Genomic DNA, 11,641 nt, shown 5'->3' on the forward strand with positions numbered 1-11,641 from the left:
CCTCGCGCGTCCTTTGCCAGGGCCCTTCAGCGGGAGCCGCCGCCGCTCAGCCCGACAGCCCCGCGCCTCGGCCTCCCCGCGGCGCCCACCTCGCGCCCCGGCGCCGCGACCCCGCCAGTCCGCCCGGCTCGTACCTGCTGAGCGAGCGGGAGAAGAGGCGCCGCCATCTTCCCACGGACCCGGGACCCGAGCGGCGGAGGAGGGGCCGCGCGTGCGCACTGTGCGAGGGGAGGTGCGTGCGCAGCGGGGCTCGGAGTGGGCGTGGCCGGAGCAAGCCGCGCACGCGTAGCGGAGCCTACAGGGGCGGGGTCGAGGGCGGGGTCCAGCGCGCCCTGCACTGACTGGGACCGCGGGGCCGGGCTAGCGGGCGTGTTCCGCGGACCCTAACGGGGTGTTTGCGGTGCCGCACAGACCCCCGCCGGCTGCCAGACTTTGCCATGCTTCCTTTCTCCAGGTTCTTGCCGATGCCGAGCCCTCTGCTAGGGATTCCGTGCGCCTCCCCGTGCGCCTGGCAAACGCATTATGGGGAGGCCGTTGCCCACCTGGCAGAGGGTCGGGACCCTCGCCTGCCCCGCCTGGTGCCCTTTTCCTAGGACAGCGCTGTGTGCCTGTGTTCGAATCCGATCTACCCACGTAGGGCTGTGGCTACAACTGGGTTGCGACACAACTTGTGCTGCAGCAGCAGCCACAACGCCCAGAGTCAGTTCCCAGTCTCCACCGTCTAGCTGCCTGACCTTGGCAAGTCACTGAGTCGCCTCCCTGGCCCGTGGGCTCCCCTTCCGAAGAGGGAATGATAATATGTTTGCTGTTGTTTCACCTCTGCGCCTCACACTGCTCAGCATGGAGCAAGCACCTTCCTGGAGTTTGCTGGAGGACCATTCCTGGAGAGGCATTTATTTATTTAAACACTGATAAGGAAACGTATGAGGTGTTCTAAATTAAATGACAGGGGGCTGGAGGGCGAGAGAAACAGAACAGTAAGGCCGTTAACAGCTGGGGAGCAGCTAATGAGACTGCTTTCACACCCGTGTGTGTAATTCGAGGAGGCTGTTTCCGCCATTATCTAAAGAATAGCCAGCAACTTCAAACCGGGAGCCCCTGCACTTGTTCACACGTGAACTTTCAGGACTTGCCCACTCCTACCTGGGACTCTGCACCTATCCCAGGATTAGCTTGCCTCACCTTCTCCCACCTCCTTAATCTATAGTCAACATAAATTCTTTCAAAACAACTTACATTTTCTCCCCACCACTCACATTTTCTGCCCTAGTCCAAGACGGTGGACATGTGTTTTTTTCCACCGGTCACTGCTGCTGGTGGTTTAGACTCCATGCCCCAGGACCTGGTCTTTTTTCTTGCTAGCAATGGCCCAAGAAACCCTCTTTTTTGTTTTTTGGGGTTTTTTTGTTGTTTGTTTTTTGTTAATCCTCACCAGAGGGTATTTTTCCTTTGTTTTTTTGTTTGTTTGTTTTAAGAGATGGTGGAAGGGATGGGGAGAGACACACATCAAGATTGGTTGCCTTGCCGAAACCGGTTTGGCTCAGTGGATAGAGCATCGGCCTGCGGACTGAAAGGTCCCAGGTTCGATTCCGGTCAAGGGCATGTACCTGGGTTGCGGGCACATCCCCAGTGGGAGATGTGTAGGAGGCAGCTGATCGATGTTTCTCTCCCATCGATGTTTCTAACGATCTATCTCTCTCCCTTCCTCTCTGTAAAAAATCAATAAAATATATTTAAAAAAAAGAAAAAAAAAGATTGGTTGCCTCCCGCATGCGGACCAGCCCGGGGATGGAGCCTGCACATGCCCCTGTTGGGAATCGAACCCAAGGCCCTTCAGTGTGAGGCTAATGCTCTAATCATTGAGCCAAAACAGCTAGGGCTAAACTCTTATTTTTAAAAGTAATTTAGCCATGGAAGTTAAAAGTTTTAACAAAATGTTTTGCCTTCCATTCACTATGGATACCCATTCACCTGTGGCCAGGTTTCCACTAACAGGCAGCTGACCACAGTGGCCCAAGGTTTCTTCAGGGCCGGCTGGACCCCCTTTACCTGGTCCTGTGATGGTGCCTGGCAGGCAAGCTAGAAGGCTTGGGATCTCAGGGGTGGGGCACAGCTTCCTGTGCCCCTGCTCCATTCTGGAGTCTCAAGCACTGCTGCTCCAGTGTCTTCAGTGAGTTGGTGCACATGTGCCATCCAGATGATGATAGCATGCTTTGTGTCTCACCCAACAACTGTTTACCCATCAAATGCTCCCTGAGCAACCCTCATCCCAGCATAGGTGCTCCAATGTTGGACCAGGCAGACACAAGCTCTACCCACCTCAACAGCCTGGCCTACATCAGAACCCCTGAGGGCTTCTTCACACAGACTGGTTTCTGACTCTGACTCAGATCTGCTGAGGCAACTGGTCCCACCCCTGCTGTGGGAATCCCTGGTCTAAAGGAGGGAAAGACATCAAGTAATTACAGAGGAAGCAGACCACTGTAAGCAGTGATAGGGGGTTGCACAGAGTACTCCAAGGGTGTGCCACTTGAAGGTGGAGCATGCATTCGGTGACAGAGGTAGGAGTGAGGACATGGCAGGCAGAGGGAGCTCAGCAGCACAGAGAGTCTGAGGCTCTGGAACTCAGCACAAGTCTCAAGGTGAGGCCAGATCATACGTGGTCTTACAGGACACCCTTTTCCAAGAGCAATGAATTAAAACCATGTGTAATCCGGCCTCATCTTCAGACTGTCTTGTTCTCTGAGCTCCTAGTTCTCAGATTCACCGTGCTCCTTTGGCCCTGGGCAAAGAGCAATGGGAAGCTGCCAGAGGGTTTTCGTTTGTTTTTATTTTGAGGGTACGTTTATTAAAGCTGGGGACAGTGAAACAAGGGCGGGCTTGGTCAGAAGAAGCAACAGAAGAGAGCCTAGGCAAGCTGCTTTGGCTCCTAGAAACGTTATAGGAAAAAAATGAGCCTGCATGCGGCTGCTTTGGCTCCCTGAGAAATAAGTCAGTGAAAGAACTGAGCCAAGGCAGGGCTGGGGTCAGCTCACTGGAAAGTCCAAGAAAAGGGGGCTTTGGAGACAAGCTCAGAGGGTTAGCCTGGGACGAGCTACGCTGCCCATTGCTCCCCTGGTTGCAAGTCTCCTGGGGATCCTTACGAGTTTAGGTGATGCACGCTTGTGGGGGAAGCGGGGGAATGGAAAGGCGAGGGCGTGCCTGCCAGAGGGTTTTGAATTTGATCAGATCCGTGTTCTAGAACAGTGAGTCTGAATACAGTGGGCAAAGTGGACTGAGAGGAGAGGGATGGGAGTGAGTAGGCCATCTTGCAAGACGCAGCAGTGGTCCAGATGGGGGTGATGGAGGTTTTAGCTACTCTGCGTACTTTATCAGATCCGTGTTCCGTGAGGAAAAGAGAAGTCAACCTAGATATTTCAAACAGAGGATATTTGATACAGGGGATTGAGTACAAAAGTACAGGAAAAACAGAACGGGTATGTCAGGTTACCTAAGATTAGTAACTATAGGAAGCTGCTAGCCCGTTTAGGGCCACAGGTCTAAAGGGAAAAAGGTCTTACCCAAAACCAATATAATCACCGGGCCCTCACCAGCCATGACTGTTTCTGCCATTGTTGCTGGAGTCACTGCTGCTGTCACCACTGCCTAAGGTGTCGGCAGAATAATGGTTTCTCTCCACCTGCCTTATGACTTCCTTTGACCAAACATGGGAATGGTATCTAGGAAATTTGTGCAGTTTCAAGCCTGGGTGTCAGAGTCTACAGGGGCCATGACAGCAGACTCTTCTGCACCTTCTCAGCTGAAAACAGAGGCTTGGTCCCACGTGTCTGGCCTGAGTGGCCTGGGACTCCCCCTACTGCTGTGGCCACCATGCTTGGGGGTGCTCAACCGTGCTGGGGACTCTCTCACTAGAATCCAGACTATGCTTCCCAGCACAGCAGCCATTCACCATGTGTGGCGATGTAAGTTTTATTTTATTTTTTAAAACATTTTTATTGACTTGAGAGAGGAAGAGAGAACCAGAAACATCAATGATGAGAGAGAACCATTGATTGGCTGCCTCCTGCACATCCCACACTGGGGATGGATCCCGCAAGCCGGGCATGCACCTCAACCGGGAATCAAATCATAACCTCCTGGTTCATAGGTCGATGCTCAACCACTGAGCCACGCAGGCCAGGTGCTATGTAAATTTTAATTAATTACAATTAAATATGATTAAAACTCATTTCTCCATAGAATGTACAACAACAACAGGAGTTAACCCCAATGCAAACTATGAACCCTGGGTGACAATGACATGTCAGTTCATCAACTGTGACAAGTGTGCCCCTGTGGTGGGGGATGCCGTTGGTAGGGGAGGTTGTATGAATGTGGGAACAAGGGGCATATGGAACTCTCTCTACTTTTCACTCAGTTTTGCTGTGAACCTAAAACTGCCCTAAGAACATTTATTAATTTTTGTAAAAAGTCATTCCTCTCACCAGCCATATCCCAAGGGTTCACATGCAGCCAGTGGCTAGTGTATGGCCAACACAGGTGGGGGTAATCTCCATCTTCACAGAAATTTCTCCAGGACAGTGCTGCTTCAAGGATCATCTCCGAGGGATTGCTTCCAGCATTTTCTCCACAGGCCTGGCTCTCCTCCTTCCCTTACTAACTTCTCAGAGTTGAGAGAGGTAGGTAAGGTTTGAATCCCACCCCTGCACAGCAAGGAAGTATTTAGTTTCTAAGACTGAAAACCCCTGATGAACTCTGAAGACCAATGAAGTCCACGTTCGAAGGTCTGCCAACCTTGGCCAAAGCAAGAATAAAAGTTGCCAGAATTTCACTTTTTGAGTGGACTTTTCATACTGATCATCTGTGAATATACCATTTATAATTTCCAATTTATTCAGCTTATTTGTATTATCACTAGATTCCAAATTTCTGGTGTCCTAAATTTGATATAGTAAACTCTCGATTTTGCAGACCTTACTATACCAGACTTTGGATTTAATGGACAAAATGTCCGGTCTGTATGTCACATGTGAAAATTAACAACCTGTTCATTTTAAAATACTTTTAGCCCTAACCAGTTTTGCTCAGTGGATAGAGTGTTGGCCTTCAGACTGAAGGGTCCCGGGTTCAATTCTGGTCAAGGGCACATCAGGCTCAATCTCTGACCCTGGACAGGGCATGTGTGGGAGGCAACCAATCAATGTCTCTCTCTCACACATCACTGTTTCTCTCTCTCTCTCCCTGTCTCTCCCTTCCACTCTCTCTAAAAATCAATGAAAAAATATCCTCAGGCAAGGATTAACAAAAAAATAACAATACAATGCTTTTAACCAAGATTTGCTTGTAATTAAATTAACAAGTTATATTATTGTTATTAATTCACTGTTTTTTAAGAATAGCTTAGCCTGTCTGGTGTGGTTCAGTGATTGAGCATCAGTCCATGCACCAAGAGGTCACCAGATCAATTCCCGGTCAGGGCACATTTGCGGGTTGTAGGCTGGATCCCCAACAGGGGGCATGCAGGAGGCAGACGGTCAATTATTCTCTCTCATTATTGATGTTTTTAACCCTCTCTCCTCCCTTCCTCTCTCTGAAATCAAGAAAACATTTGTTGTTAAAAATTATAGTTTACTGATTTTTAGAGAGAAAGGAAGGGAGGGAGGGAGAGAAACATCAAAACACCCATTCATCTGCTGTCTGCTGCATGCCCCCTACCTGGGAATATGCCCTTGACCAGGAAATGAACAAGCAACCTCCTGATGCACAGGATGATGTTCAACTTACTGAGCCATGCTATCCAGGGAATTCACTGTTATTTTATTTCTTGTTAATCCTCACCTAAGGATATTTTTTCCATTGATTTCTACAGAGAGTGAAAGTAGGAAGGGAGGGAGCAGAGAGAGAGAGAGAGAGACAGAGAGAGACAGAGAGAGAGACATCGATGTGAGAGAAACACTTGGACTGGTTGCTTCCTGCACCCACCCAACCAGGGCAGGGATCAGGATTGAACCTGCAACCCAGCTACATGTCCTTGATCAGGAATCAAACCTGCGACCCTTTGGTGCTCGGGCAGATGCTCTAACCCTTGATAAATACTGGCCAGGGCAATTTATTGTTATTTTTAACAAAGTTTAGCAAAGAGGCCATATGTCAGAAAAAACACTATAGTAATTTCACCAACATAAATAAATATTATACATCTACAACTATAGTCTACATATTTAAATAGACTATAGTTGTAGATATATATTTGTCGCTACTCGTAAACAATGTTCAGGGAATGATTAGCATGTGATCACACTGCATTGTGCTCGGAAATTGGTTCTTTCTCTTATGTGGTGGTGCGACTTTCTACAGCAGTTTTAACTCATGCCTGCCAATTTTCAGACAAGTGCTAAGCCACACCCCAACTGTGTGCATCTGTTTACTCTCAGTGACTGGTGAATGCATGCATTTACTACATCTATTCAATATAAATTTAAAATTATGGTAATACACACAGAAAACTTTTCAGTAAAATTGAACTTCTCATACATACTTAATTACACCAACGTGTCTACATAAGTAAAAACAAGTAAACTAATTTGTTAATTTTTTAACATATGCATTCTGAAAACCTACTTTATTATATACTAGAGGCTCAGTGCACGAATTTCGTGCACAGGTAGGGTCCCTAGAGGCCACCAGCTGGGGCCTTCCTTCGTTCTGTGCCGCCCCCTGGTGGTCAGCGTGCATCATAGTGAGCAATCAAACTCCTGGTCGGTCAAACTCCTGAGGGGACACTTTGCATATTAGGCTTTTATATATATCGATAGGACTTTCAGTTTTAGCGGATACCGCCTGGCCCAAATTAGTACATTATATCAAGGTTTTACTGTAATTTCTAACACAAGTTTCTGCATGAGAAAACAGGTCTCTTCAAAACAAAAGATTGCTATGTGTGACTTTTTTTAAAAAGCAAAATGCCCAGCTGGTGTGGCTCAATTGTTTGAGCATCGTCCAATGCACCAAGAGGTCACCAGTTCGATTCTAGGTCAAGGCACACACCCAGGTTGTGGGCTTGATCCCCAGTAGGGGGCTTGCAGGAGGCAGCCAATTAATGTTTCTCATAGATGTTTCTATCTCTCCTCCCTCTCCCTTCCTCTTTCTCTAAAATCAATGAAGACATATTTTTAAAAAGCAATTATTTGATTTGAAAGGTAAACATTAAACTGAGAAGTTATCACTATTTTCACTTGAGAAAATGAATTTCATCCCTCTGTCTTACAGAGAGCTCACAGTCACAGAAGTGGGCCACAGAGTAGGGAGGGGAAGCATCAGCTTCTTTATGGCATTTCAAATGTCTGTGTGCAAGGGGAGCCTGGTTCTTCAAAATAACCAAGATACCGGTGGAGCACACAAAACCTTACCATGCTGAGGATGTTGCGTAGATTTCATATGGAAAATTTTCTCTTATGTTATTAATAATTTGCAAACCAAAGAAATAGGGCATCATTTCCCCTTTTTCAAAATAGGTTTTACTAACTTTTATTTATAAAACATTTTGGGGACTTAAAAAAGAGCATCAGGCCCTGGCTGGGTGGCTCAGCTGGTTGGAGCATCTCCCCACACACCAAAAGGTTGCAGGTTCGATCCCCAGTCGGGGCACATACAGGAAGCAACAGATGTTTTTCTCTCTCTCCCTTCCTCTCTCTCTCTCTCTCCCTCTTTCTAAAAACAAACAAACAAACAAAAAACAACATGTCCTCAGGTAAGGATTTTAAAGAAAGAAAATAGCATCAGGTTTTTTCACCAGACTCACCAGCCTCTGGTTCCCAGCCTCAGGTTCGTCCAGAGGAAACATCTCGTGCACAGGGGTGGGGGCTTGAGGAAACCACCAAGAAGCATAGGAGCATTTCTCAAAGAAAATCGGACAAATTCCCACGTACGCAGACGTTTGAGCTTTTAAATGTAGATTCAAGTAGAAACAAGGTTTACCAGTCATCTTTATCTGGGGTGGGGTGACTAAAGTTCATCCCTCTTGTGAAATCTCCTGAAATTATTTTCTCTCCCATCAAACCTGCCCATCAGCAGGTCCTCCTCATCTTCCTCACGGGCCTTCTTCACTTCCTCCTTGGCCTGGATGGCATCCATCTCCCTTTCTGGGTCCTGCAGACAAAAACAGAGACCGGGGGGCCAGGGATTATGCTTCCTGGAGGCGGACCAGATGTTCATGTGCAACCTGCCTTCTGGAAGCCTCCACTCCCGCTCAGGGCAGCTGGGTATGAGCCCCCACAGCTATCAGGTCCTAATCCCTGGAAGCTGTCAAGATGACCCGATATGGGGAAAAGGTCTTTGCAAATGGGATTAAATTGTGTTGAGATTATCCTGATTTGTCAGGTGGACCCTAAATTCCATCATAAGTGTCCTCATAAGAGAGAGGCAGAGAGATTTGAAACACACACACAGAAGAGGAGAATGCCACATCAAGACAGAGGCAGAGCCTGGCCGGTGTAGCTCAGCAGATGAATGTCCATCCCGGAACCAAGTCACCAATTCAATTCCTGGTCAGGGCACATGCTCCGATTGCAGTCTCAATGCCCTGTGGGGAGCTTGCAGGAGGCAGTCCATCGATGATGTTTCTCTCTCATCAATGTTTCTCTCTCTCCCTCTCTCTCTCTCTGAAAAATCAATGAAAACATAAAAAAAAAGACAGAGGCAGAAATGAGAGTGATGTGGCCACAAAAAAAGGGACACCAGAAGCCACCAGAAGCTGGAAAAGGCAAGAAAAGGATCCTCCCTAGAACCTTTGGCAGGAGGGTGGTCCTGCTAATGGAGTCCTGGCCTCCAGAACTGTAAGAGAATAAATGTGTGTTGTTTTAAGCCAGCCAGTTTGTGGTGATTTGTTACGACAGCCCCAGGCAATGAATTCATCCCTCTTTCTGTCCCCAGAGCAGTGGGTCCCTGCCCTTCAACCAGCTGAATGGGTGATAAGAGGAGACCTTAGAACCTAAATGAGAAAATCCAGGGAATGTAAAATAAAGCGACACATTGATAACTGTTTGGCTGTGAGGGACATTGTAAACCCAGCCTGTTCACTCCGGGGCTGTTCACTGAAAGATACATACGGGAATGATTATAACAGCTTTACGCACAAGGCCGAAAGCTGGAAGCCACCCAAAGCTGCCTTAACAGAGAATGGATACATACCTTTTGGGATATTCTCACTGGAAGATGGAGCTACTGCTGCATGTGATAATATGAGTGCGTCTGACAACACTGCCTAAATGAGTAAATATGACTCCGTGTATATGAATTTCAAAAGGAGGTCAAATTGATCTAGATAGAATAGTGATAGAATAGTGGCTCCTTTGGGGGCGGGTGCCGGCTGGGAGAGGATATGAGGAGGCTCCTGAAAGCATTCTGTGTGTTGATCTAGATGGGGTGTTCATTAGCAAAAACCCATCAAGCCCTTTCCTACATGTTAGACTCAAGTACAGAAATAAATAAATAATGAAAGAAAAGTGCATTGCACTCATCGTACCTTGGTTTCACCCCAGGTGGCCTTGCCAAAATTCTCAGCATACTCTTCGTCGTCTGTGATCAGGAAGTTATCGAAGATGGTTCCAGATCTCACCTGCAGATGAAAATGGGGCCTTACTTATTGATGTGAGAAATGTAACAACTTTCCACCAGCAATAATTGTATTCTGCTCAGTACTGTGGCAGTAATTTGTTCTCAAAAGCAGCACATGCTTAAACCCATTTCTAGAATGCCCGTTCCCTCCAGGGCACTGGTTGTCAACTTGGCTGCCTATTGGGATCACCAAGAACATTTTTGAAACTCCTGATGCCTGGTCTCAACCTTAGGGATGCTGCTTTAACTGGTCTGGGAGCTGCCTGGGCATTGAGACTTTGAAGAGCCCCAATGCCTGGAGCACTCAGCAGTATTTAAGAACTGCAGTTCAAGAACCTTTCTGTGCAACGTGTGGGCTGTGGACTGGCAGCATCAGCACCACCTGGGAGCTTGGTGGGAGTGCAGAATCCCAAGCTCCACACCCACCATGCTGCATCAGAATCTACGACCTCGTCCTAAAGCTGATGGACCCACAGGTCAGCTATGAGCTGAGGAGTGACCCGTTCCCAGGGGGCAGAGGCAGACAGGACGTGCCCAGAGGGTGAGGTCATCTGTTTTGGCCACAGCTGTATGCCTCTGGTCCAGCCACAGGTGCCAGGCACACAGCAGGAGTTCAGGAAATACAAGCGAAGTAAATTAAGGCATTTAGGCTGAAATTCAGTTATTAAACTAAAGCAAATTTAAAACCCAGTGACCTGCCAAAGCTCCAGCCCGATGGCCCCAATGTTCTCAAATTCTGAAAGGTCGTATTCCGTCAAATAGTTGGTGTTTTTCATCTTTTGATGGAGCCAGACGTCTTTATCTATTCCTTCTGGTTTCAGGCCATCCTGCAACAACAAACCGCATGTGGGGGTCCCCAGTGATGCAGCAGGGGAGGGGGCAGCCCGAGGGTGTCACAGGAAGAGGATGCCGCCATGTACCTGGTACGGAGGTTTCTGAAGCATTGGCGCCTGCCAGTCACCGTCCAGTTCACTGTTCCAGTCGCTTGGCTTGCTGGCACTGGCATCCAGAAAATGCTTCTCCCAGTCCTTAAAATATATGCAAGGGAAAAAAAAGATTCTCAGATTTGAGAAAGGAAATTCTTAGCTACCAGGAAATGGCCAGGCCTGTGACCCAGGTCGCTGTTTCCTCATCTCCTTCTCAGTTTGGTGGTTGAAGGGCCGAGTGCTCGGGGTCCAGATCCCACAAAGGGCCTTGGGGCATGAGTTGCCAGGATGTTCTCTCTAACCTCCCCTCAGCCCGTGTGACTGCAGCACTTTCCCCATGCTATTGAGAGGAATAGCAATGTGGAAAACTTGAAATAGTGTCTTATGGGGCACAGCTACAGTGTTTTGGACAGGTTCAAGCCTTAGACTGAGTAGAGGGCACAGTCCTCTCGTTGCCACATGCAAGTCCCAGCTGGAGGGCAGAGCCTTCCCATCACAATTAGCCAACAACTATAGCTGTAAGCTTGAACCTGTGGTCTGAACACGTGGCCCCACATGCCTGAGTGATATAGTTCAGGTGCATGTAGTTGAGTAGGGTTGAAACCAACGAGAATGCTGTAAACATCTTGATCACGCCCCTACTTTGCCTCATGGCATGTGCTATAAAATAAAGACGGCTTGTGGGCGCTGGCGCTGCCCATCAGAGGGGCAGCGTCCCACCGAGACCCAGCTTTCATTCTCATGTCTGTCTTTTCTAAGCCTTTCACCACCCCCACTCAGGGTCACTGAACCAGGCTGAGCTGGCATGGCACATAAGGCGCCCTGGGACTGAGTATGCCATGGCCGTGCTGGCTCCCCACAGTGTCTAAAGGTAAAATGATGGGCAAAAAAGTGATGATGGGAGAGGGGACCACACATTCACTGACGGTTAGCTGAAATCTGTCTACATCACAGTCACACAAGGACTATTCCAGAGAGAGGCTGGATAACTAAGAAATGTCCCAAGATTTACTTGGATAGCAGGAGAAAAGCAATTACTATTGAGTCACTTTATAGACATAGAAACACTCACTTATATACACACAAAAATAATACATATA

General features: G+C 48.0%; 2 protein-coding genes across 20 annotated transcripts in view; both read right to left on the reverse strand.

The window, feature by feature from the left end:
• EPS15L1 (epidermal growth factor receptor pathway substrate 15 like 1) overlaps positions 1 to 208 on the reverse strand; it is a 97,558-nt gene extending 97,350 nt beyond the window's left edge. For 16 of the 17 annotated variants that reach the window (XR_330431.3, XR_002831858.1, XR_002831859.1 and 13 more), the window contains exon 1: positions 135 to 208. Coding sequence is in view for 14 of the 17 variants with exons in the window: in XM_023763279.1 (XP_023619047.1) it covers positions 135 to 167 (33 nt within the window). In the remaining 3 variants the exon portion in view is untranslated. The remainder of the gene's footprint in view (positions 1 to 134) is intronic. The other variant, XM_023763278.1, reaches the window with a different exon arrangement.
• Positions 209 to 7,921: 7,713 nt separating this feature from the next.
• Positions 7,922 to 11,641, reverse strand: part of CALR3 (calreticulin 3) — a 15,897-nt gene continuing 12,177 nt past the window's right edge. For all 3 annotated transcript variants that reach the window (XM_006099655.3, XM_023763332.1, XM_023763331.1), the window contains 4 exons: positions 10,536 to 10,643; positions 10,311 to 10,442; positions 9,524 to 9,616; positions 7,922 to 8,148 (listed from right to left, as the gene is read on the reverse strand). In XM_006099655.3, coding sequence (XP_006099717.1) covers positions 8,005 to 8,148; positions 9,524 to 9,616; positions 10,311 to 10,442; positions 10,536 to 10,643 — 477 coding nt within the window. In that variant the 3' untranslated portion in view covers positions 7,922 to 8,004. The remainder of the gene's footprint in view (positions 8,149 to 9,523; positions 9,617 to 10,310; positions 10,443 to 10,535; positions 10,644 to 11,641) is intronic.

The sequence above is a fragment of the Myotis lucifugus genome, unplaced genomic scaffold (assembly GCF_000147115.1).
Source record: "Myotis lucifugus unplaced genomic scaffold, Myoluc2.0 scaffold_280, whole genome shotgun sequence".
Taxonomy (NCBI): Eukaryota; Metazoa; Chordata; class Mammalia; order Chiroptera; family Vespertilionidae; genus Myotis; species Myotis lucifugus.